Genomic DNA, 25,215 nt, shown 5'->3' with positions numbered 1-25,215 from the left:
TGAGCTACATCTGTGTAACTCGGAGCACAGCTTCTGCACTGCTTCATTCTAACACAAAGGGGCCTTATTCGCAGTGCATTTTACCCCAATGTGAGTCCACTGAGATCAGTGTAGTGCCAATGGGGTAGAAGTGGAGTAACACAGCAGCAAATCAGGCCCAGACACTCATTTGGGCATGTTCCCTAGACTATAGTTTCATACTTTTAGTAGGTTGGAACTGATGAAGGCAGCTCCTGCTGTGGCATTCAGGTCTCTCACTTCTTATTTCCGCAGTTGTCATGAGCCAACAATATTTTTTTTTTTAAGTTTCCAGTTTCTCCAAATTTCTCAAAAGCTGGGCCAAGCTCCAGAAACTCCTTGCTCAGCAGCAGAGGAGGAAATAGTTGACTATACAGCATCTGTTACCTTCAATGGCGATTTAAGCCTTTTCCCATATTCTGCCTTCAATCGCCCCCATGAAAGCCAGGTGAAGGCAATAAGTAGGGCCCTACCAAATTCACGGCCATGAAAAATGCGTCATGGACTGTGAAATCTGGTCTTTTGGGTGCTTTTACCCTACACTATATACAGATTTCACAGGGGAGACCAGAGTTTCTCAAATTGAGGGTCCTGACCCAAAAGGGAGTTGCAGGGGGAGCATAAGTTTATTTTAGGGGGGTCATGGTATTGCCACCCTTACTTCTGCACTACCTTCAGAGCTGGGTGGCTGGAGAGCAGGAGGTGGTGGCTGGAAAGCAGCGGCTGTTGGCTGGATGCCCAGCTCTGAAGGCAGCACCCTATCACCAGCAGCACAGAAGTAAGGAGGGCAATACCATGCCACCGTTACTTCTGCACTGCTGCCTTCAGAGCTGGGCGGCCGGAGAGTGTTAGCTGCTGACTGAGGGCCCAGCTCTGAAGGCAGTGGCACAGAAGTAAGGGTGGCAATACCATACCATGCTGTCCTTACTTCAGCGCTGCTGCCGGCGGCGGCTCTGCCTTCAGAGCTGGGCTCCCAGCCAGTAGCCGCCACTGTCCAGCTGCTCAGCTCTGAAGGCAGCACCACCACCGGCAGCAGTGCAGAAGTAAGGGTAGCAGTGTCGCAACTCCCCTACAATACCCTTGCGACCCCCCCAACTCCTTTTTGGGCCAGAAACACCCTGAAAGTTCAGATTTAAATAGCTGCAATCATGAAATTTACAATTTTTAAAATCCCCTGATTGTGAAATTGACCAAAATGGACTGTGAATTTGGTCAGGCCCTAGCAAGTAGAGGCCAGAATTTGGACTGGATATAAAGGCCAAAAGCCTTAGGTTCACTACATCAGTGATTACCAGAACAGGCAATATATCTTTTGACATCAATTATAGCTAGAAAACGCACCAAGAAAACTACAGAATAAAACACAATTGTCCTTCATCTTGTGCCAGTCTAACTTTATTGGCACAGCCTCAAAACAGAAAACACGTTCAACAAAATCCTGCTAGTACAGTAAGGCTTGCATAGTTGGAGTGGACGACTTCAATGAAATCTCCCAATTTTGATCAGCCACCTTAACTCTTGTATGGGGCTCTTAGGGATACAACTAAAAAAAATTACACTAGGGTAATACATAATAATTTGCACTTGTATAGCACCTTCCATCTGGTGATCTCAAAACACCTTACAAACATGAATGAATGAAGCCTCAACACACTCCAGTGAGTTGGGAAGGATTAGCCCCAGGATGGGAAACTGAGGCACGGAACAGCAAAGGGATGATTTTCACAAGTGGCCTGGGTTTTCTTGGTGCCCATTTGAAGAAGTGCTGAGAACCCACACAAATGCCAGTTGAAACCAATGGGAATTTCAAACTTAAGTGATCTCTCTCCTGCCATCCATCTCCACCCTCTGACAAACAGAGGCTAGGGACACCATTGCTTATCCATCCTGGCTAATAGCCATTAATGGATTTAGCATCCATGAATTTATCTAGTTCTCTTTTAAATGCCGTTATAGTCCTAGACTTCACAACCTCCTCAGGCAATGAGTTCCACAGGCTGACTGTGCGCTGCGTGAAGAAGAACTTCCTTTTATTTGTTTTAAACCTGCTGACATAGTTCTTATATTATGGGAACAAGTAAATAACTTTTCCTTATTCACTTTCTCCACACCACTCATGATCTTATAATCTGCAGGTACTCAGCACCTCCCAAAATCAGGCTTCACTGTAGGCTGCACACCCATCTTACCTGAGGCTGTGCACCCAAACATTTTGACACCCAAATTCATTGGCCACTATTAAAAGTTCACCCCTAGGTGACTTATCCAAGGTGCAGTGGGCCAGTGACAGAGCCAGAAGCCCAGCTAGTTAGTTGCTAGCTGACTACTAGCCCTAGCCCTCAGGAGGGTCGTGAGGATCAATTAGTTAATACTTGCAAGGAGCTATGAAGATTAAAAGTACTAAATGTTATGATGATGTGGGTGGATGGCAGTGACATCTCTAGAGCTAGACTGCTGCTGACAGCCTCCACCTGCCAGATCCCTCTGCAAGCTCTAAATAATACTGCTTCTATCGTAACCTGCAGCTATTTTGATGTATTAACTGTGACTTTTATTATAAGCTCCTTATGTGCTTTGCAGAATGCTAAATAGGTTTCATTTTCATGGCTCTTGGCCATATCCAGCTAGTGTCAAAGTGGCTCTTCAGATGTCAGGATTCTCAAACTAAGGGGTCACAAGGTTATTACATGGGGGGGTCGAAAGCTGTCAACCTCCACCCCAAACTCTGCTTTGCCTCCAGCATTTATAATGCTGTTAAATATACAAAAAAAGTGTTTTTAATTTATAAGGGAGGTTGCACTCAGAGACTTGCTATGTGAAAGGGTCTCCAGTAAAAAAAGTTTGAGAGCCACTGTGTTAAAGGCTTTGTGTTAGGATAGGCCTGTTTTATAAAGGTGGGTGCTAGATTTAGACCTCTGGATAAGGCGGACGGTTAGCACGGCAGAGCTTCTGTGAAGGTATCATGAAGCCCCCCAGAAATGGCAGAGTTAAAATCCTCCCCAGATTCTGAATTCTAAAGCTGATTAGTAACTAAGAACACAAGGGGTCTGATTCTCCAGAGACTCTGCTACTGTGCTTGGGACAGGGGTAGCGTAGGGTGGAAAAGGTGACTTTAAATCATCTTTGTGCAGCGCTCCATGTATTATGGAGCCATGCAAGCCCATTCCTAGTCCATGGTGTAAGGTAGAGCAGCCTCAGGACTGCACTAACTTACACACTGGCGCCCGTGGCCCCTATGGGCCCAGAAAAGCAGAGAATACCTGTACTACAATTCTCCCAACACATCTCATACACTAGAAGCAGGGTCAGTGTGGAGCCGGATGCCAGCCCTGCGCCACCTCGGAACACCCTCTGTCGAGGGGTATTCTCGGGGGACTGTTTCCATTCACTTTAAGGCCTTTTTCTAGTACCGGAGAGGCATAAAGGGGCCTGAATGTAACCTAAGGCCCAAATTGTGGGGGGGTTTGTTTTGTTTTGTGTCTTTTTCAGTTCTCCTGAATGTTTAAGCCACTGGGATGCCTTTAAAATGCTGCAACATACGAAGTGATAGCCCTGGCCCGGCTGTCCCTTTTCTGAGCAACATCTCCATGTCTGCTGCAGCAGGGCAGCCCGGACGGGAAGTTGTGCAAAGAGGTTAATTTTCACAGAACCCTGAAGTGGACCCTTGGAGGCAGGGCTTTGGACAGGAAAAAGCTAAATGTTTATACTGGCCAGGATTACAAATTCCACTATCCCCCTCCACCACCCCCAACCAGAACTGGCCAAAGGGTTTTTTATCCACCCCTGGAAACAGCCCCGACTAGTTTACAGAGAAGTTCATTAATTCTGTAGTGTCTGCAGCTGGAAGTTGAAACAGTTTGGTGGGTCTGACCATTTTCACTGTGTAACGAAGTTACAACCCTGATGGAAGGAAAACACTGAAATATCTTCAGGCTTTAGCTGGAGTGTGCTTGCTTGCATTCTTTTTTAATCTATCAAACAGTCTATGTCAAGCAACAATTCATAGAATCACAGGGCCAGAAGGGACCACAAGGTCTAAAACTCATTGAGTTGACACTAAATTTTCTAATAAAAAAACAACTGAACTGTCTGAAAAAAAAATCAACTGAATAGGAGTAGTCTAAAAAAGAAAAAACAAAAACGTATTCATTTTCCTTGAAATTATTTCCACTGTGCAAGCCAGTTCAGACGTAAAGCTCAGACAGAGGCTATGGCACATTTTACAGGATTTCCAGAAGGGAGCCATAGTCCATCCAAAATGGTCAAACACTTAAAGGGCTGGCATCTGGAAACAGGAGGCATCACCCCCAAATGGGAGCCAGGTTAGTACGGGCCAGTGCCAACCATGATGAGCCCAAGAGCTCCCCTCTCCTCATATAATCTATTTCTAATACTGTTTGGGGGAGGGGGGGATGCATACAGGGTGTTCCCATACCAATGAGCACACATGCAGAAATATGCAGACCCCTGATCCTTTGCCAAGAATGACCCACGGCTCCCTTCTGTGATTTCCACTGACGAATGGCTACCACGAAGAGAACTCATCCGTTTGTATTTGTCACCCTTATCGCCCAGCCCCAGCCCCCTCCCTCTCTTTTGCCGCCACTTTTCATGCTGCCTCTTCACTTAGGTCCCATGCACATGGTGTCCACTGGATCAGGGCCCTGAGACTGTAAACTCTTTAGTGATGGGACTGTCGCTTTTTAAATTGTCTGTATGGCACCTACAATGGTCTTGGAGGCTCATGGTGAAATTTGCCTCCATATAGAGGGCTTGCATGAGGCTATGCACACTGAACTCCTATTCTGAGTATTTAAATACAAGTGGAGCCCAGGTTTTGCACTGGCTCGCTCTCTTTATGAATATATAAAGCAATAATAATATCAGCATCTTGACTCACACCCAGAACCAAACAGGAACCTTACTCTATTTTATTATGATGTGGTGGAGAATGTTGTGATTCTTTAAGAGAACCTTGTTTGGAGTTTTACCTTCTCTTTCTGAATCCTCTTTGCTCCAGAGAAAGTACTCAGGGTTCCTCACTCCCTCGATATCAACACAGATCCCCGAAGGCAACCTTCCAAACAGAAAAGTACAATGAGTTTCAGTTCTTAGTTCTAGGTTAGGCGGAATGAATCGTCTTAAAACTGGGTTGGCTGCACAGGTTTGAGGACCATTGCGGTGTGACTAAACAAAGGCTTGGAACAAGAACTAAAGCAACATCATGCAATACATGCTTTTGCGGAAATCTACACTGTTTCTTTCTCACCACCCATTTTTTCGAATTAGGCATGTGCATATCTTGCCATCTTTTTGCCAAAGCTCTGACCTTCTGCACCTCACAACTTTTAGAGTGTACAAACTGCCTTTGCAATGAGAACAAAGATAGAAAAAAATCACAGAATGTAGCTAATAGCCCTTATGCCTCTTACTAGTGTCTATAAACTAGTGGAGAGATGCCAAAGAGGCAACGTTTGGATCTGGATTTGGAACAGTCCAAAGTTCGGGGATGTTTGGATCCAGAATTTTGGGTCAGCCCACTATAACGATAAAGCTAGTGAAATGCAGCTCCAGGTTCAAGATTGTTAATGCCACCCAAATGCAAGGTTTGGATCCAATTCTTCTCCTGGACAAATTGCACAAGAAATGAAAAATACAGCGTTCTCCACGTAGCTGGATTGTTTTAACAGCTCAGATGTTCTATTTTTGGATGGTCTTTCTTTGACAGCACCTGGTCTGTAACAAAAGGGATCAGCTCCCCCAACCCTACATCTTATGACAAAAGAGCTTAAAGGACTGAAGCCCTGTTAGTGCTCAGCTTTACAGAACACACAAACCCAGAGCTGGAAAGCACAGCTGTATTATGTCAAATTGAAGACATTAAAGATTATGCCATAAAGAAACAAAGAACGAATATTTGGCTTTCAAAAGTGACAAATGCTAATTTTCTTCACCTGGGTAAGTTGATCCAGTGCTTTGACACTGGAGAATCGTATTGTGTGTGAGACACAGAAGGTTGCTCTTAGGCGGTGATCACCAATGATTTGCCACATAAAACAATACATTCAGCAGAGAGCAATGTGCAAATTCTTAGTGAAGTCCCCACCCAGATTGATTTTGACAGGAAATTTTCTCAGTCCAAAAATTTAAACCAGTTCGAATCACTAAAGCACCATAAGCATTTATAAGGCCACACTGTCATTTACAATAAACCTCCTTGACACGACTCGGGAAATGTAAAAGAGCCTTAAAACTTTTATACCTGTTTTAAGACCTCTGTACGCTGCCAGGATGGTGCAAAGGGGCCTTAGTTTAAATGAGAATCAGGCCCAAATTGCTATATGAATAATACAAATATCCTGACTTTTTACTTACCTTGGTGGGGACATCACGAACATGGAATTAACCCTGAAGAAACGCTGAACAGGACATACAGAGTTATAGCGTCTCAACTATCTTGTCTTTACTTTCCAGGCCTTTCACTGTCAGCCTCCACTGCCCCCATCATCTCTCCTTCACAACCAAGTTTGCCTCTTATCGGCCCATGAAGCCAGCCTCCATTGCCCACATGTTACATTTTCAAAAAAAAAGCCCGTGTTTTCTCCCCTGCTGCCCGGGAGGAGCAAGGCAGATAGTAGATACTAAAGGGAGCTGTACTCGGTTTGTTCCGTTTTTGTTTGCCCAGCTACATGTTTCTTGGTCTTCAAGAAAGACCAAGGAGAGGGCACAAATAAGCACATTAAGCAGTACTGGGTGAATAACTGATTTTTTGGTTCTCTGGCACAGTTCTGGGGCGAGGGGGGGGAAATCAGTGCTGGTCAAACAAAAACTGGAATGTTTGGGAAATCAAAAAAAGAAAAAACAATGTTCTGTTTGACCTGCAATGAAATGTTACATTTTGATTCGGGGCATTTTTAACCTTCTTTAATAAAAGTTAAAGGAAAAGAAGGTCTAGAATCACAAAACCACGGGTGGTGGCACCCCCCCTTATGCCCAACAGCTCAGTGGTTAGGGCACTCGCCTTGCTGGGGAGCAGGAATGTGAATCCATCGCAGGTCAGTGTCCTCACCGCTGGGATATCGGCTATTCTGGGGTGAGGGGCTCTCCCACTCTCTCACTTTGTATAAAAGACTTGAATGGGCGTTGTGCCAGGGAGCAAGTGAGAATGGCTCTACAGCTCAGTGATTATAGCACTCATGGGAGGGGGGAAACGGGACACTCAGGTTTTTGTCCTTGCGCCAATGAATAATTTAATAATTTATACCACATGGAACAGCTTCAACAGGAGAGATTCCCACTGGAGTACTCAAGAGATCACTCATCTGCCTAGGAGGGGGAAGACCCAAGTTCAAGTCCCTGCTCCGGAGTGGGGATTCAAACCTGCCAGGGGAGTGCGCTAGGTGACTGGGCTACTGACTATAATGGGGACATCACCCCCTCCCTCCTCCAGTTTTGTGAATGGCACCTAATGCCCCTTGTGAATCTAGCCTGAAAAATCAAAATGGTTTGTTTCAATCTTGTCGAAATGGTTTATTTTGACATTTTCAAAACAAATTTCATTTTTTGTTTCCCCGAAATCAACCTGAACTCTGGAAATGCTTCAGTTTACCCAAATGGGCATTTTTCAGCGAGGAAGAGTTTCAGCTGAAATAAAAGGTGTGCCCAGCTCTTATACATAACCTAGGCAGCAATGCCAGTCCAGGCTGGGACAGCAGGAGATACCTTTGTCTTTTGCCTAGATTGTCCCTCACTCCAGTGTTGAGCTAGCAGTAGAGCGGGCCCAGGTTTCTCTTCTGATGTGTTGCTCTGGGTTCTCCTGCTTTGCCAACACCCCACAGATAGGACAGGATTGTATAACGCTTCTAGGTACGTCAGACGTGCATGATTCTGCAAGGTGAGAAGCACTTTGTTGGATCAAGGCCAAAGCGCTTAAGCACCTGCTTAACTTTAACTACTCACATGCTTACAGTTAAACATGTCATTCAACGCTTTGCGGGATCTGGACCAGAGTGCTTGTTCCCTTGCAGGGTCAGGACCTGGGCAACAGGTTGAATTTCCTAAATGAAAAGGGAGGGGTGAACCGGGAGCACTCTCAGAGTAGGCAAGCAAATACCCAGGCCCCTCAGGATTTGAATGCCCAATTCAGATCCTTCACAGGAGAGAGTCAGGCATTTGGTGCACAAACAGCACATTCACCAAGAAGAATCAGCTGAGATTTGCTGCATGCCTAGAGTAGGTTCCTTACATTCACTTCTACGCTTTCCTTGAGCCCCAGAGAGACCCACACTGGCCAACTGTCTGTTCTAAAGGAGGCCTGGGGTGGGAGGCAGAATGCTTACACTGAACTACACTTTCATACTGCAGTGAGCTGCTGTTCTTATGAACAATGAAACTGCTCTCCGGCCCCATAAAATAAGAAGGTCCATCTGATTGGTGCCAGCTTCTCTTTAGCAGGTCTCCGAGCACTGCAGGATGTCGAGGCGCGAGCTCAGCTAGGCCAAGTCACTAATTACACATACTTAGTCTGCAGCAAAGATGTCTGTTAAAACGAGGCACTGGCAATGGAATTCATAAACAAGGATTTTAAACCACATTGGCCTAGACAGAGAGCACATCAAAGCAACCGGGTTTCAAGCTTTGGAGGAACAATTCTGCAACCATAACGTTGTGGGTTCGGCAGAGGGAGAGGGTACATGGGGCTGGATGGCTTCGGGGACTGGTGATGAGCAAAGCTAGTTGCCATGGCAGGAAATGGATGAGGTTGTGGCTCTGCCGTGGCAAATAATGCAGTCGTCATCATTTTAGTTTTAAATAAAGGAAAAGTCAATGGACAGAACAGAGTAGTAGGGCCCTTTGCTCTCCCGAGCAACCCCCACCCCCACCACATGGGCTCCTCCTGTCTTAGGGGGCAGGGCTCATGCCCACTTCACGCAGAGCCCCTTGCCCCAGGGGCTAGGGAGGCAGACCTTGTTCCAGGCAGCAGGAATGGCCAGTTCCCCTCCCTGGCTGCTCTGACAATTGCAGCAGCCAGGACCTTGCCTCTTCAGGGGCAGGGCTTTATATCTGGCTTCACAGGGTTTGCAGCTCTCCCACAGCTGCCCTAACAGCAGCCCGCCCCAGCTGGCCAGAGGATATGTCTACACTGGGAACTGGGGGAGGGCATCCCAGCTCGAGGACACATACCTGTGCTGGCTCAGTGAGTGTCTGCACGCGAAAACCAGAGTGCATTTGCAGCAGCAGGAGTGGCTAGCCACCCCGGGAGTATGATCATAGGCATGTACTCAGGGCCGCTAGCCTCTCCCATGGCTCATGCCGGCACAGCTACATGCTATTTTTAGCCATCACCGTTAGCATGGGTATGTCACACACCCTCCCACACACACCCAGCTCGAATTGTAGATATACCCGCGCCCTCGGAAGGTCATCAGCAAGAACAGGTCTTCCCAGCCTTGTGCACTGTGGGGCTTTATCCAACAGGCCATCTGCCTCATGTGCTCTCCAGGCTGTTCATGATGACATCGCTCCATGACCCGAGTCACAGACTGCCAGGGACAAACATACCGTGCGTGGTGTTTAATCTGGCCCAGCCCCAGTGACAAGTGCAGCACGTCCGGGGTGGCTGATGCTATGCTACAACTTGGATTTTGTTCTCCACCATCCAGACGCCTCGAATGGTTCTTACTCAGGGAGATACCTGGGATCCAAACACAAGACAGCAACCCTAGCATCAAAGCTTACAAGCGTGGTATCAAATCAGGGGGCTGCAGACAAGGGGCTGGGGAAAGGCACGTGTTCATCATGCCCACTGCCTTGCGTTCAAGTGGGGTCACACTGATCATCTTACCTGGTTTAGAGAGAAAGGGTGATCCAACCACAGAGCGCTGCAAATCCATAACCCACTGTAGCTACTTCTACCTAGTTATTTACTTAGAAGAGTATTTTCAATGCTGTGAAATTAACTGGTGGGGAGAGGGCTTCAGTCAGGCCTGGAGGACAACTGCCTCCACCAGTTAGACTCAGGGCAGTTACTGCCACTCTGGGTCGCGTCCTCACCAGAGAGGCCAAGGAGATTCTTACCCATAGATATGGCCCCTCCCTGTCAGAGCTGAAGCACATCAGTGAAGACTGCAGCTACCTTTTTAATTGCATCTGGCACTTTGGTCTCCAGGGTTTTCAATCCAACACTTGCCACCAGCAGGAAAATTTACTGAGAGAATTAAAACAAAGCTTAATTAAAAACAGAATATTCGATGCCCGGAGGAGAACGGAGATGTCTTTTAGTCAGGCGGAGTCACACCTACTGGGGTGAACGTAAAAACGCCAGCTCAGCACCACTGTGCTAGACGGGAAGAGGATAATTATCTGTAAGAAGCTTTGTTACAGCCAAAGGAAAAACAGAATCTTAAACTATGTACCTGAGTGCCCATCTTCTTGTGTCCCTCTACAGCAGAGTTGTCTCTAAACTTCTTCCCTAGGCTGAATCTGGCACAGGCTGTGTGTCAAGAGTGAGTTTAAGAGAACGTTCTTAACTCCCGGACCCCAGTCACCGCATGTAGGTCAGCATTACAAAAGGTTAGTGTCCCGTACATGACAGGAATCAGTAGCCACCAACTCCATGACTTCTGTTACACTGGGGAGCTGGCCATCTACGGCATTGCTTCTTGTGTGTCTCAACTGGAGTCTGCTCTGTGGCTATTTTCAAAGCTCGGTAAGGCTTTGCTATTGATCCTTTTGGGCTTCCCATTTTCCTTTCAGATGGTTTCCGTCCCACCCCACGCCTTGGCTGGTTCCTGGGCCACTTTTGTTTCAAATTATAATCTTAAAACTTTTACATCATCTCACACACCGTTGAAGATCGCTTTATAAACCAGTAAAATTAATACAATAAAGACTCTTAATAGGTAAGGAAATTAATTCAACCAATATGCTTCGACAGATTCTGTTGCTTGTGGCCTGCAAAGGACTTAAGGGTTTAATGATGTCTTCTAAGTGCACTGAACATTTAACCAAAGCGACTTGGCTGAAGCTCTGTTAGTTCAGTTAATTCTTGTAGTCTGAAATCTTTCTGCAGTAACAGAATATTTTCTTTCGTGAGGTTTACCGCCGTCCCAACCAAAAACAGATTGCCATTGACTCGCTGTGGGATCCTGGGTAAATCACCAATGCCAGGCCTCCGTTTCACCATCTTTAAAATGGGGATGATGCCACTTACCTGCCTTATAGGAGTGTTGAAATGGTCAATTAATGCTTGTAAAGAGCTCTGGCTTCCTTTGAAGAAAGAGGCTACGTACATGCAAAGTATTCTTATTAGCACAAGAGGGCTGTGTTATGATATCACATGGCTAAACTGTCACTACAGATTAAAAAATAATACTGTTCCAGAGAAACTCAAAGGTGCTGTCTTCTCAGCCACACCCCTTTCCCTCCTGCAACTTCATACCTGCAATACCCCTATTTTCAGAGGGTAACATCCATGTGTATCTATCCTGGGCAATCAGGGAAAATATATATATATATATATATATATATATATTCCCTGATTGCCCAGGATAGATACATATATATATATATATACACACACACACACATACTTGATTGGGTCTGGAAGGCAAACACAGAAGCTTAATGCTTCAAATCTGAAGGTTTGGTAATGTATAATAACTGTACTAATATTGATACCATTTATCTCTCACTTGGCTGCTTTCCAAAGTGCTTTGCAAATAATTAATAACAAATTAATCCTCCAGTTAGTTAATCCCGTAACATTAATTAAATCAATCTGCACTGTACAGAGCAGTCACAAATCTCCCGGGGAACAGGCAGGCTTGTGAGCATTAGCTGCCCGATGAAAGGTTACATTTAGGGTCTGGATGACATGAAGGCCATTAGCTGTGGTTCTCGCTCCCACATGGCAGCAAAGCTGTCTGGCTTCCATCAGCACCTTGTTAATAACAATCACTGCAATGTTAAACAGGGACACGGCAGCATCAGCACCTCCCTCTCTCTTGCATTTTTCCTCCCAGTTCCTCCACCCACCACCCCAAACTGGCTTTGAAGGACCCAATGGGGGGAAAACTGTAGCAAAAAGCTCTCAGCAGCCCTTCCAAACGTCGGCAGCAAGACACTGCACACCTTCTTGGGTAGGGACAGTAGTAAGACTAGTAGCAAGTTACAGGGAATAATTACATCCAAGCCTTTCCACAGAGCTTCAGGTACCAGCTTCCTTCACTTCACAGGCTGGTCCCTGCTCGGTGCCAGTTTCCTAGCTGTCTCCAGCTACCCAAAAACCTTGAGAAACTTCCACCTTCCGATCTCTGCTACGTCACCACAAGCCTCTTATATTAGTTCTAGGATTCTACCAGACCACTGATTTAAGGAGCAAAAATGCCAATCTTTTGTCCTCCCAGAGCTCTAATCCAGCCTACCCCGAGATACTGAATTTTGGTGTCACCAGACAAGCAAAACATCGGCTTGAATTAGAAACTGCAGCACCGGAATCCCACTCCTCTTGAACTTCCCTAGATGGATGGATCCACTCAGCTGGTGAAAGCACCTTAGCTCCACTGAGGTCACCAGCTGAGGAGCTGTCACACAAGTTTTTATGGCCAGAAAGGACCTACAATGATCTTCTAGACTGATATCTTGCATAACACAGGCCACAGAACTCCACCCAGTAATCCTTGCAGTGGAGGAACTCGATCTTCCCTGCTGTTTAAGTGAATATTATCAAGTCCAATAGCTTGTGATGGTCACCCAATAATTTTGTGAAAGTTCCAGTTTGGCTCTGGACCCAAACTCCACGGCTCGGGCCCATCTTGCATTTAAAAGGTTGGATCCTGTAACTGAACGTTATTTTACCACACAGTTCAGTTGTGTGCTCTCTCTGTTACAAATGATTTAAATGACTCTCAGCATGGGGAAAACATGCCTGTATCGGGAGGTAATTCCCAGCAACACAACTGCCAAGGCTGATAAAGACCGGTGCTTAAACTTTCCAATAACTTTAACATCCAATTCCTTGTAATGAACTCTCTCCTCACAGAACAACAAAATGCACATAATCGCATCAATAGTATTAACAGGACATTAGCATCTTGCTTTTTTGTTTAGCTTGAGAGCAATTTAGGGCTTGTGTATGCTGGATTTTTAGCCACCAACGGAGGCGAAAATGCCAGTATAGACAAGGCTGCCAAATGACCACACCGTTTTCACCCCAGTCCCAAAACAACATGAAAAATCAAACACTTCAATAAAGCCACAGCATCATTGGGAGTCAGTTATTGTTAAAAAATTAATTCAGCCGTCAGGACGCACAACTGTCTAAAATGAGTGGCTGTGCAGCCTCCCGGCTGATAACCTTCCCCTTCCTGGCACCGTCCCTTTAACAATCCTGGTTCTTTGCATATACACAGAACTCAAAGTGCATTAGAAAGAAGATAAATGGTATGAATGCCATTGTACAGATGGGGAAACTGAGGCCGAGAGAGAAGTGACTTACCCAAAGGTCACTTAGCAGGTCTGCATCAGAGCTGATATTAGAATTCAGGTCTCCTGACACCCAGCCTCTTGCTCTCTAACCACTACACAACACTATCTTTCTATGGTTAGTTATCTTCACTAGCTGTGTCAGGTCTAACACTTGATGGCAAACTCTGGGACAGTGACTGTGTCTTCCTGTTTGTTCGGAGACATAATTAGCACTTCTTTGGGTGCTGTAACAATTAATAATAGTTGTTAAATACAATTCCAACATGAAGTAACATTCATTTCCAAACACATTGGTTCAACTTCTTGTCATCTTGCCTTACGAGCAAAGCATCAGTTGATACACCACATGCCACTACTATGGTCATCACCTGTTATTAGGAATCAATCAGTCTTAGGGTGACCAGACTGCAAGTGTGAAAAATCAGGACAAGTGGTGGGGGGGGTAATAGGCGCCTATATAAGACAAAGCCCCAAATACAAGGACTATGTGTATAAAATCAGGACATCTGGGCAGCGGTCACCCTAATCAGCCTCTCCATCACTCCAATCTCATTCTGCCGCTGCCCTCTACTGGAGGAACTAAAACTGCTACTAAGTAATGGAAACGAGATTTGGAGGCCTGTACTTTTGGAGTAGGAGGATCTGAGGATTCCCCCCTCACTATAAAGTTCTCAGGAGCCATGGTGTATATACACTTGTTCAGTTGTTGAAAGGAGGTTTTCCCAGCAGTGCTCTGTAGGCCAGAGATACTCAAGAGGGGGTCGCCTGCCGTTGTCGGAGGAGTTGTGAATTTGTTCCCATTGCCAGTGTCTGATGAAATGGATTCACTCAGCCACTTGCCTGCAACCATTCCATCTGTCCATTTCAGAGACCAGCAACAGCACACCGAGAAAGCCACTATTTCTACACTGCACACTTTGAAGCACCCTGGAACCCTGAGGGCCTGGTACAAAGTTATACGTAGCAAGATTTGGAATGACAATCAGAAAAGGGCTGAGAATCTCTGCTTTAGGTGAGCATAGCACCCTAGCACTTCCCCTCAATACCACCACCTCCCTCTGCTGAAACGCTATGGCCAAAAGTATCAAACAGCTTGGGTATAGGATACGATTTACACAATTTGGAATAAGGGTTATTCCTTCTATAGCACCTTTCACTGCAGGATCCCATAGCACTTACAACTAATTAAGCCCAATGACTTCTTATATTTATTTTACATAAGGAAAACAGAGGAGCAGGGAGATTGAGAGACATATTCCAAGTTGCAGAGACTCAGTGACAGATCCAGAAACAAAACCTCTCAATCCCTATTCCCAGGGAGTCACCTGCTTTAACCATTAGGGAACACTACTTGCTCCTAAAAGGAAAAATAATTACACTTTATAACTGGATCCACTGGGGGCACGTGGCTGTTTCAAGAGTTTTGCAGACAGCATTGAAATGACAACAGTCTGCAGTCAAATCAATTCTTAAAAAGCATGTGTTTAAATACAAGTTTGCATGTTTCATTTGTATAATGTGAAACATTCACTGGGCTACAGAATGTGCTGTTCTTAGAGCTGGCATGATAGAGAGATTACCTCAGGGAGAGAGAGAAAACGCAGTCACAGAAAATGCAACACAGAATAAATGCGAGTGTTTCAAAACCAGTATCTAGATTATACGCAGCCATGAATGGGGCTTAGTTTAACTCACTAAACTAAGATTCCAACCTTGCTCCCATTGACGCCAATGGACTGGGCCCAACCAATGTAAACGGGCAAACTGTTCTAGACTTTGGGCCAAGTTAAAGTCGGCAGAGTGATAGCAGGGATGAATCCGGCCCATCGAATGGAATAAAAAACATGAGTGCAAGTCTGATCATATTACAGTAACGTGGTAACTCCCGAGGTCAACCAAGTCTGTGTCATGCTCTTGGCATCTCATACAAGCCTCCTTTGGAAGAGAAACCATTATCAAAGATGCAAAGCCCGCAGACTTTATCACAGGACAGCTTCAACACACCTGCAGTGATTTTCAGGCTCCAGTTACTGATGCGACAGATGACACAATGCAAGATTCTGCTGCACTCCAGCTTCAGTGTCCTTCATGCAAAAGAAGATTTTCCATTGGATTCCTGCTAATAATAATACAATTGTTTGTTTCCTGGCTATTTGTATTATGATAGTCCCTAGAGCACCCAGCTGAGATTGTTGAGGCCTGTTGTGCAAGGCTCTGTACAAACAAACAAAAAAAAAGGATCATCCCCAAAAGCTTAAACAGTCGAAATTGACAACACAGATAAACGGTGGAAAGGGAAACAGGCACAGACAGGTGAAGTGATTTGCCCAAGATCACACAGCAGGTCAAGAATTAGAACCCAAGTCTTCTGTGGCCTATTCAATGCCTTATCTATTAGTCCATGCTGCCATTCAACTCCTAACTGGAATGCAAAGCATCTTTCAACCTCTGGGTCAAAGAGTTGTAAGAGAAGATATTGTGCACATATGGGCGAGGGGAAGCAACACAGACATTGACTAAACACCGATCTTATTTCAGTCCTTCCCGTCTCACATATCAATGTTGTGACAAATGCACAGCTCAGCCTTTGGATGGGCACCGAATGTGCCAGGTTGTTTTTCTTCATACTATCCCTCAGAACATAAACTATGCAAGTTACAAGGCTAGCAGAACTCACCTGCAGCACACATACTAAGGTCTGCGACCAGCCAATTGGTTTCTGGTTTTATTCTTCTATTTTAAAATACCAAAATGCAAGAGGATTTTTGACAGTTAAATCATAAACTCTCCAAGAGAGAGGTTTCTATAGCCTAAGTGCTGTCACAATCAGAGCTTTCAATCTTCCCAGGCCCACTTGTGAGATAAAGAACAGAAACGAGGACTAGTGCATAAAAAACATTGCAGGGGGAGAAGCTAGAAACGATATGGGATGTGCTTCTTTAGTACGGATACAGTTTCCTATACCCTCAAGATTAAGGACCATATTTTTCAGAACTCCTCGTACAATTGTGTGCTTTGTGTATACATGCACATAGCTAGCTAGACATCTGAGCACACGAATACCAGTTTGTACACCCAAGCAGTCACTGTGTAAACAAAACTAATCACACAATTCTGAAAATCTGTCCCTCAGTGTTTTTAATGGCAACTTATTGTAACAAGGAGCATGTCAGTGCCAGATTTTTGTGAGGGAAGTAAATGTGTCTATCTCAGAGATATTGTTATAAGAATCAGAGAGAGATAAAACACATCTTAGTAGTAGAGTGATGGACTGGATGTCCTAATAATATTTCTGCCTCTAACTTCTATGATGATGTGTAGACATATCTAGAGACTAAGTGCATCCTTGCTATTGTTAACTCTAGTCCTCTAGCTTGTATATTACAGCAACCCAGCTTTTCTACTGTCAAGCAATTTTTACAATTTACATATGATTTAACAAGTTTATTATTTATTATGTGTATTACCATAGCGACTAGGACCTCATTATGCTAAGTGCTGTACAAATACAGAACAAACAGGGATCCGTGCGCCAAAGAGCTTACAATCCAAGTGTGAGGGTGTGATGGGTGGACTAGGCCCAAAGGCTCCCTGGTGGAGGCCTCAGGGTTCTGCCATACCCATCCCAGGAAAGAAGCAGTGGAGAGGTCCTCCAAGCAGGCTAGAGTGGGTGCAGAGGAAGCAGCCAATCAGGGCCCAGGAGGGCCATATAAAAGGATCTGCAGACCAGAGCAGTAGTTAGTTGCTGCATGGAGCAGAAGAACTGGCTGCCGGCCTGGCTTCCTGGAAGAGAAGCAGGACTACAGACAGCTAAGCCTGCTGGCAGGGACCGGGGGAGCAAGAGGCTCCTGGATGGCTGCTAGGGACTGAGTAAGAAGTGAGCCTGTGGAGGGCTACAGAAAGATAGTGTTTCCAGGGAGGAAGCCCTGGGAATACAGCCCCATACCCGGGCTGGACTACTTGAAGACTAAAGCCCAAGGACGGTTGGAGAAAGATGGGCCCTGTGGACTGTATACCGCAGAAGGGGTTTGTGCTGGGTAAAGTGCAGACAGTGTGACTCAGCCTGAGGGCTGTCACTGAAAACCCACCTGAGAACCACTGAAAGGGGCCTCCAGACTTAAAGAACGCAGACACACCCTATCAGAAGGGGGCACTCGTGAGGGGTGGGCACCAATGCCGAGACAAAACACAGACAGATGTGGGTGTGCAAGGAAACAATGACACAATATTGATCAGCATGACAGGCAGTGATCTCAAGATAGCAGCTATCTACCCATTACATTTTTTGTAGGCATCATGGCAAAGGACAGTTTTGAGGAGGGTTTCCCAAGCATCAGGAGCAGCAGAAGAGAAAGTACAAAAGGTGTTGTGTTTTTTTTTTTAATTTAACAAGTGGGTGGTAGCAGGCATCACAGGCAGCAAAAGTCAACATCTCAATAGCAAATGAGAGATGCATATGTAGGGTGGAAAGTGTGTGTGGGGGGGGGAAAGCAGCTTACATTGGATCCGATGAGAAGGGAGAGCCAGAAAAGAGAAGCATGGAGAGGGGTGACATGGTCAAAGCACTGGGCTAGAAAAATGATCTTTGCGGCAGCATTCTGAATCGACATTTAGTAGCACTTGGATGGGTCAGTTTGGAAGGTAAATTATCTGTAGAGCCATAAATGAATTACCTGAGACACCTTATTACTTGATATCTCAGTTTATGGAGAAACATAAAAGTCCAATCTCAGAACATACTTAATACAAGATCACTGTCATTTTTTATTCCACTTTTTCTCTAGCCCCTCTCCTAAAGCTCTTGTCCACGGCCTTGCTCATTTTTCACTTGGATGCTGTAAGTCTCTGGCCCCTCCCATCTCCAGTCTGTCCAGAACACTCTAGACCATAGTTAACTTCATCTCCTCACAATTTGAATCCCTTCACTAGCCTGCTGTCTTTTACAGCAACAATGTCAAACCCATCCTCACCTTCAAGACACTACATAATCTTACAGCCTACACCTCTGCTTTAATTTCCTTTTACTCTTCTCCAAAGTTCTCTCTTTACTATCCCTTTCACCACCTCACACTCTTGTTTTCATGCCTTTTTTTGTGCTGTCCCCTCTGCTTGGAAACATCTACCAAATTCTTCTCTATTAAGTGCTCCCTCTCTTTTCTTTCTTCAAAATCCTCCTCTTTCAGAAGTCCTACTTTATTTTCTGCAGCAATATTTCCTCCACACCCTCCTTTACCTAAACTTCTGTGATGTTTCATCTGGTCTCTCAGGCCGATTCAGCAAGGTACTTAAGCATGTGGCTAACTTTAAAAATGTGGGTAGTCTCATTAAAGTCAATAGGATTATAAAAATGCTTAGTGTTAAGCAAATGTTTAAGTACTTTGCTGAACCAGGGCCTCAGAGGGTAAGTTCTTTGGGGCAGGGAATGTGTATTGCTCTCTGTTTTATAACCCAGCATGCACTTACAGTACTAGATAACAGATTAGCAGTAAAAAAATAAGTGGCCTTAGATACTAATCAGCTCTTTCATGTAACGTACAGCGCACCAGAAGATATCACCTCACACATGAGGTAATATTTGTTTTCCATAAACCATTTCTGAGTCTCAGGATCATGGCTTCCAAGTAACCAACCGGAGTGCAAACAAGCATGAAGCAAGAGCCGTTATAGTTCCAGAATCCACCGCCTGTATTTGTGCATCCAGAAAATACAGGCAGCAGGTTAAAACAAAATTCCTTAATGCAATGCAGATGTTGAAACCCTATATAATCTTTCACAGAATATCATTCGGCAAAATACTTCCAAGAAAATGATCATTTGTGTGTCTTCATTGAGATAAGTAGTCTATTCTTGTATTTGTACAAAAGTACGTATTTTTATTCATCTGGAAGTGATTTATTGTTAAATACTTTAAATAATGTAGTAAAAGGGCAGTTTACTAGAAATCTCAACAATACATTTTCAACTTTCAACATAAAACCATACTGATGCTGGCCCAGATATATTATAACAAATCAACAATTCCCGAGGTGGAACAACCAGCTTAAGAAGGCGGTTAAAATACTCACTTGTATCTTAAAGGGACTTGTGATTTTGCTTCTGTTTGCTCTGTTAGCTTTATAATGACATTTCACGAGCTCGCTTTTAGAAAATACAATCAATTCTAATAGACATGGCCCATTCCTGCAAGCTGTCGAGCACCAGTAATTTTATAACAAATTTTAAAACGTATCTTTCAGTAGTCGGATAGTCCATTAACTATTTTGGAGGGCTTCCCCTCCACCCTCTACTATTAATATTTACATGTATTTAACAATAAAAAACTTGGACCTTTCCTTTTAACACCCTAGTCACTACACCTTGTGCTAAAACACACCTTGGCTTTCAGCCTTATAATTTATTCACCTGATATACAGTTATTTACTTCCTAAAGATAGTAGTACTTATAATTTCTACTTCAATAGCACCTTCCATCTCAGTGCCTCAAAGCATCTTACAAATATTTATGAACTGAGCATGACAACACTCCTGTGAAGCAGGTATTACCCGTTCTACTTTACATAAGGGAAAACTGAGGCAGAGCAATGGTAAATTATTTGCCCAGTGTCACAAAGGAAGGCTGTGACAGAGCTGGAAACAGACATCAGATATTCTGACTCCCACTGCGATCAACCACGAAATTCCTAGGAGTTTTTTCAAACTTTTTATTTCGGCTTTTAACACATTACAATGATTGGTACATGTTTTGTTTGCAGCCATATCGTAAGAAGAAACAGTGTGGACTGTACCATACATGTACGATTTGTGATTTAACGATCTCTAGCACTTTCAACACTAAGTGCTTGATCCTGTAGTCTGTGGTCAGACAAAACTCGTATTGACTTCAGTGGAGGTTTTGCTTGAGAAAGGACTGAGCCTCATTAAACTTCTGAAAACAAAATAGGGAAATTCAGAGTTAAGGCTCTGGTGTCATCATTAACTCACCCAGTTGTGCCATGATAGCATAGCTCATGTGGACTGTGCAATCTTCTACATGTAACACCTAGACAACAGGTGATTCAAAGAAAGAAAAAAAAAAGCAGACTTATACTTCTAAATTGTTTTTTGTTTGCATTACTCAGAACCCTAACTTTATGGGCCTGATCCTCGAGTGGTCTGAATCAGCATAGCCCTCTTGACTTTGATGGGATTCTGTCCATTTACATCAGCTGAGGATCTGGCCTTATATTTAAAATAAGCATAGGGTCATATCAGAGGTGTCCTTGAGACTAGTTACCATATCAACACGGCCTTTACATTCCTTCCACTCCATGGTACAATCCTAAAGATATTAGTAGTTATAAGGATCTATTACTACTGATCTTATATGGATACTAAACAATTTTTGAACTTTATTCTAACTGTGTATCGATACCCTGCAATGGCTTCTTCCACACAGAACGGACATTGCATTGTAAACTGCACTCTGGAAAACAGTTGAGTAATTCAAAAACATATTAAATCAATTATAATTATAGTGTATTGCTATGATAATTAGAACACTGCCAGCTGCATATAACCCTACTCAGAAAAGAACAGCTGTTACATGGGTAATGGAAAAAAAGAATATTCAAGCGTAAGGTTTATTTTCACTATGTCACAAACTGCTGTGTTATGAAGCCAGTTACTATCTTTCTCGCATCTCACAAAAGGCTGACATGAGAGGTCTCCTTTGATTTATGTTTCTTATAAACAGCTGTTGCTCTCATGATTTATACAATAAAACATTAACATACTGTACAGTGATGTCACACAAGATTAAGCCGCGGGTGAAAAACCCCAGACATGGTCTTTGCAATCAAAAAGTTTAGCTGGTTCTTTTCTCATTAAGCTTTTGATGATGTTGCCAACTTAGGTTCAGATGCTGTCTATTCTGGGTCACCTTCTTCTTCAGCTGCCATTGTCGCCTGTCTCTGCAGCTCTTCCTCTGGGTTCCCTGGAAGAATGCTGGAGACTGTCTGAAGAAGTGACTCAATCTGCTCTTCTGTTAGTCTTTCTTCGCTTTCCTCTACCATCTGCAAATCCAAAACAACCTACTGTCATTGTAAAATCCACACTTCCTCCCTCACCTCCAGAGGCAAGATTTACCCAGTTAGGAGGTGCTGCATTAGCTGGGCAGTACACATTGTCTGAGCTCATTATGCAAACTTTTGCTTGTAAAAAATTGAATTCTAATGATAAAAATGTACTGCAGAATGATAGTTGCTCTATAGTTGATGGGAACTAGCTCTCCACTATAAGCCAGATTTGTCAGACCTCATCTTCTCCAAAAAGAAACTTATTTTTCTAAAATGTCGCTCTCCATATGTCATCCCAGGGTACATTGGTATTTTTAAAGTAAAAATGTCAAAAATGAGCCAGTTTTAAAGTTATAGTGTTATGAACATTTGGGAGAAGTTTTCTTCTGGACATTTTTCTAAGACTTTGGGCTCAGGACCTCTCTAACATGACTTGGCATAATATTGTCCAAAAGTGCCTGAGTGGTTTAGGAGCCTAAAGTAAATAGGCTTTAAGCGCTTAAGTGCTTAGATCATTTTTTAAAAAGGAACTTAGGTGCTTTTGCAAACGTCGACTTTGGTATAGAGATTCCAAATTTCCTTTTTTTTTCTGGTTAGCCTGCTGAGGAAAGGAATGCCTTTTAGGTTTTGTTTGTTTGTTTTTTAGGGGTGTTATTTTTAAACGTATAAATATAAACATTTTGGGTGGGATTTTTAAGGGTGCTCAGTACTGTCCTCTGCTCCGACTGAAATCAATGGGAATCTTTGCCATGCTTCAATGGGAACAGTTAGGCCAACGCTGAATGCTTTGCACGGTCCCACCTTTACCATTTTTCCTTTACTTCATAAAAACATTTTACTATTTATTCAACACAGTGCACTAGTAGAAAACATAGGGAGCTCTGCCATATGCTAAGGCACCATAAGTACTTAATTTTGAAACAGTTAGCTCTAAAGAAGTTATGTATTATATATATATATATAGTATATTAATTCTCCTGTATACATCCAACAACGTATTATTACTTTAGAACACAACAAAGGGGGAATATAGTACAGGCAACGCGGCAGGGTGTAACTTGCATGGGTTGATAGCGAGTTTAGAGAAATATATGGCAGGAAGAAAACGGCTGCATCTCTTAACTATTCACTTCCAGATTGTCATACTTCTGATTTTTTTTTCCTGAAGTAAAATTTCCATGGAAATTATAAATGATATTTTGGGGGTCTTTCATATCTGTTGACACAGTAAGCTAAATCCATAAAGGGATTTAGGCACCTAATTGCCATTTTAGGCACCTAAATCCAAAATTAAGATCCTCAAAACTTTTTTCAATTTACTTTTCCTTGCTAAAGCACTTGAAAAGACTTGAATTCAAACAACTGACCTGTCATCCTATTACTAACAGTGCTGGAGACAGAGAGAGAGAGAGAGAGTGTAGTCTACCTGGTTGTGCACCATATTATAGTGTTATATTATCAATTAGTAAGTATTATTGTAGGGCCAGAGCCCTATTGTGCTAGGCACTGTACAAACATACAACAAAGAGACAGACCTGTTGCCTCTTGGAGAGTCAAAGCTAGTTAAGACTGAATGATTAATTTCTCAGTGCATTAATTGTCCAGAGTGTGGCTGCATTTGGTAAACTGTAGAGTTTAATCCTGCTGCAACTCCTCATGTGAATAGTCATGCTGACATTAATAGTTAGTAATACTTGAATAAGGAAATCTTGCAGGACCGGTTGATTCCAAACAGTGACTTAAGCATGCACCCTCATTCTTCTTTAGAAGTTCAAATATATATTGGAATGGGACCAACAGATAAAGTCTTCGTGTTTGGGATGGGCTGAGTGCTTGCTAGTAAGATCCATGTTTCTGCAGAGGTGGAGTATAACCAAAGAGCGCAAAAGATCAAAAGAATAAACTAGAAAATTAGATTTCTCCCCCCTCCCCGAAAAAGAAACAGCAAGTGTAACGACATGAAATGTTTTATGCCGTTAGAAAACAGGAAAGTAACAAGATAAAGGAGAAATGCAAAAGATTAAGCATGAACGAGATACAGATAAAGAGACAAGTGGAAATGAGTCAAATCAAAACATCAAACCAGGGAAACAGAAGGGGATTCAGTGGCTCATTCTAAGTGCACCAGACTTGAGCACACACTTCTGATTTGCACACAGGCTCCTGAATTATAAGACAAAATGCTCCCTGATTACTGATTATAGTAGTCTCACAAGGAAACACTAACCTCACAGAAAAAATAATATATAAGGAAAAACACAGAAGGAGGGAAAGAAACAAACATTTTAAGTACTAACATTGATAAGTAAAGTTTCACAAACAAAGGAACAAATACCAAATCACTCGTGGATTATAAAGCAGTTCTGCTAACCCCTATTCTGCAACTGGCTAAAGTTGTAAAAGCAACAAACTCTAAGCAGAAGGGCATGCGAAACTTTAAGCTAGCGGAAAATAAAATACATTTTTTTTTGTCAATGAATTATATATAGTGTATTTATTTGGCGGGACCACACAATCCAAATGGAGATAGATCACCTCAGCAAATGATGCCATGTGGAGACTGTATGGCATAGTCAGCCAACATTTCAATTGGACTGGACATTTTTAATGTTTATTGTGTTCTCCTTGTTTATACTATATTTGGAGATACAGGTGGGCTTTAAAAAAGCCTCATGTGACTAGTGGAAAGCACCTGGCATTACAGAAACAGAAGGTACATGTTAAAAAACACTCTCCAATACAACCAGACAGGCATGTGTCTCTCTCAAGGCTCAGCGCAAAGTGGAAGATACTATCTGTTTCTCGTTTATGCTTAATCTTTTGGGCCAAAAGAAATATGATGAGGTTCAACAAGGACAAGTGCAGAGTCCTGCACTTAGGACGGAAGAATCCCATGCACTGCTACAGACTAGGGACCGAATGGCTGGGCAGCAGTTCTGCAGAAAAGGACCTAGGGGTTACGGTGGACGAAAAGCTGAATATGACTCAACAGTGTGCCCTTGTTGCCAAGAAGGCTAATGGCATTTTGGGTTGTATAAGTAGGGGCATTTCCAGCAGATCGAGGGATGTGATCATTCCCCTCTACTCAGCACTGGTGAGGCCTCATTTGGAGTACTGTGTCCAGTTTTGGGCCCCACGCTACAAGAAGGATGTGAATAAATTGGAGAGAGTCCAGCGGAGGTCAACAAAAATGATTAGGGGGCTGGAGCACATGACTTATGAGGAGAGGCTGAGGGAACTGGGATTGTTTAGTCTGCAGAAGAGAAGAATGAGGGGGGATTTGATAGCTGCTTTCAACTACCTGAAAGGGGGTTCCAAAGAGGATGGATCTAGACTGTTCTCAGTGGTAGAAGATGACAGAACAAGGAGTAATGGTCTCAAGTTGCAGAGGGGGAGGTTTAGGTTGGATATTAGGAAAAACTTTTTCACTAGTAGGGTGGTGAAGAACTGGAATGGGTTACCTAGGGAGGTGGTGGAATCTCCTTCCTTAGAGGTTTTTAAGGTCAGGCTTGACAAAGCCCTGGCTGGGATGATTTAGTTGGGTTTGGTCCTGCTTTGAGCAGGGGGTTGGACTAGATGACCTCCTGAGGTCCCTTCCAAGCCTGAGATTCTATGATTAAATAAATCATAGTGTCCATGCTACTGGTTCTAATAA

At 43.6% G+C, this 25,215-nt stretch overlaps 1 protein-coding gene across 4 annotated transcripts in view; it reads right to left on the bottom strand.

The window, feature by feature from the left end:
- Positions 1-19,287: 19,287 nt before the first annotated feature.
- Positions 19,288-25,215, bottom strand: part of LOC120387290 (CGRP receptor component) — a 39,310-nt gene continuing 33,382 nt past the window's right edge. For 2 of the 4 annotated variants that reach the window (XM_039507781.1, XM_039507779.1), the window contains one exon: positions 19,306-21,557. In XM_039507781.1, the coding sequence (XP_039363715.1) occupies positions 21,411-21,557 (147 nt within the window). In that variant the 3' untranslated portion in view covers positions 19,306-21,410. Of the gene's footprint in view, positions 21,558-25,215 lie in introns of all 4 variants that reach the window. The other 2 variants (XM_039507782.1, XM_039507780.1) reach the window with 2 other exon arrangements.

The sequence above is a fragment of the Mauremys reevesii genome, linkage group 20 (genome assembly GCF_016161935.1).
Source record: "Mauremys reevesii isolate NIE-2019 linkage group 20, ASM1616193v1, whole genome shotgun sequence".
NCBI classification, from domain to species: Eukaryota; Metazoa; Chordata; order Testudines; family Geoemydidae; genus Mauremys; species Mauremys reevesii.
This window is presented reverse-complemented; position numbering and strand designations above follow the sequence as displayed.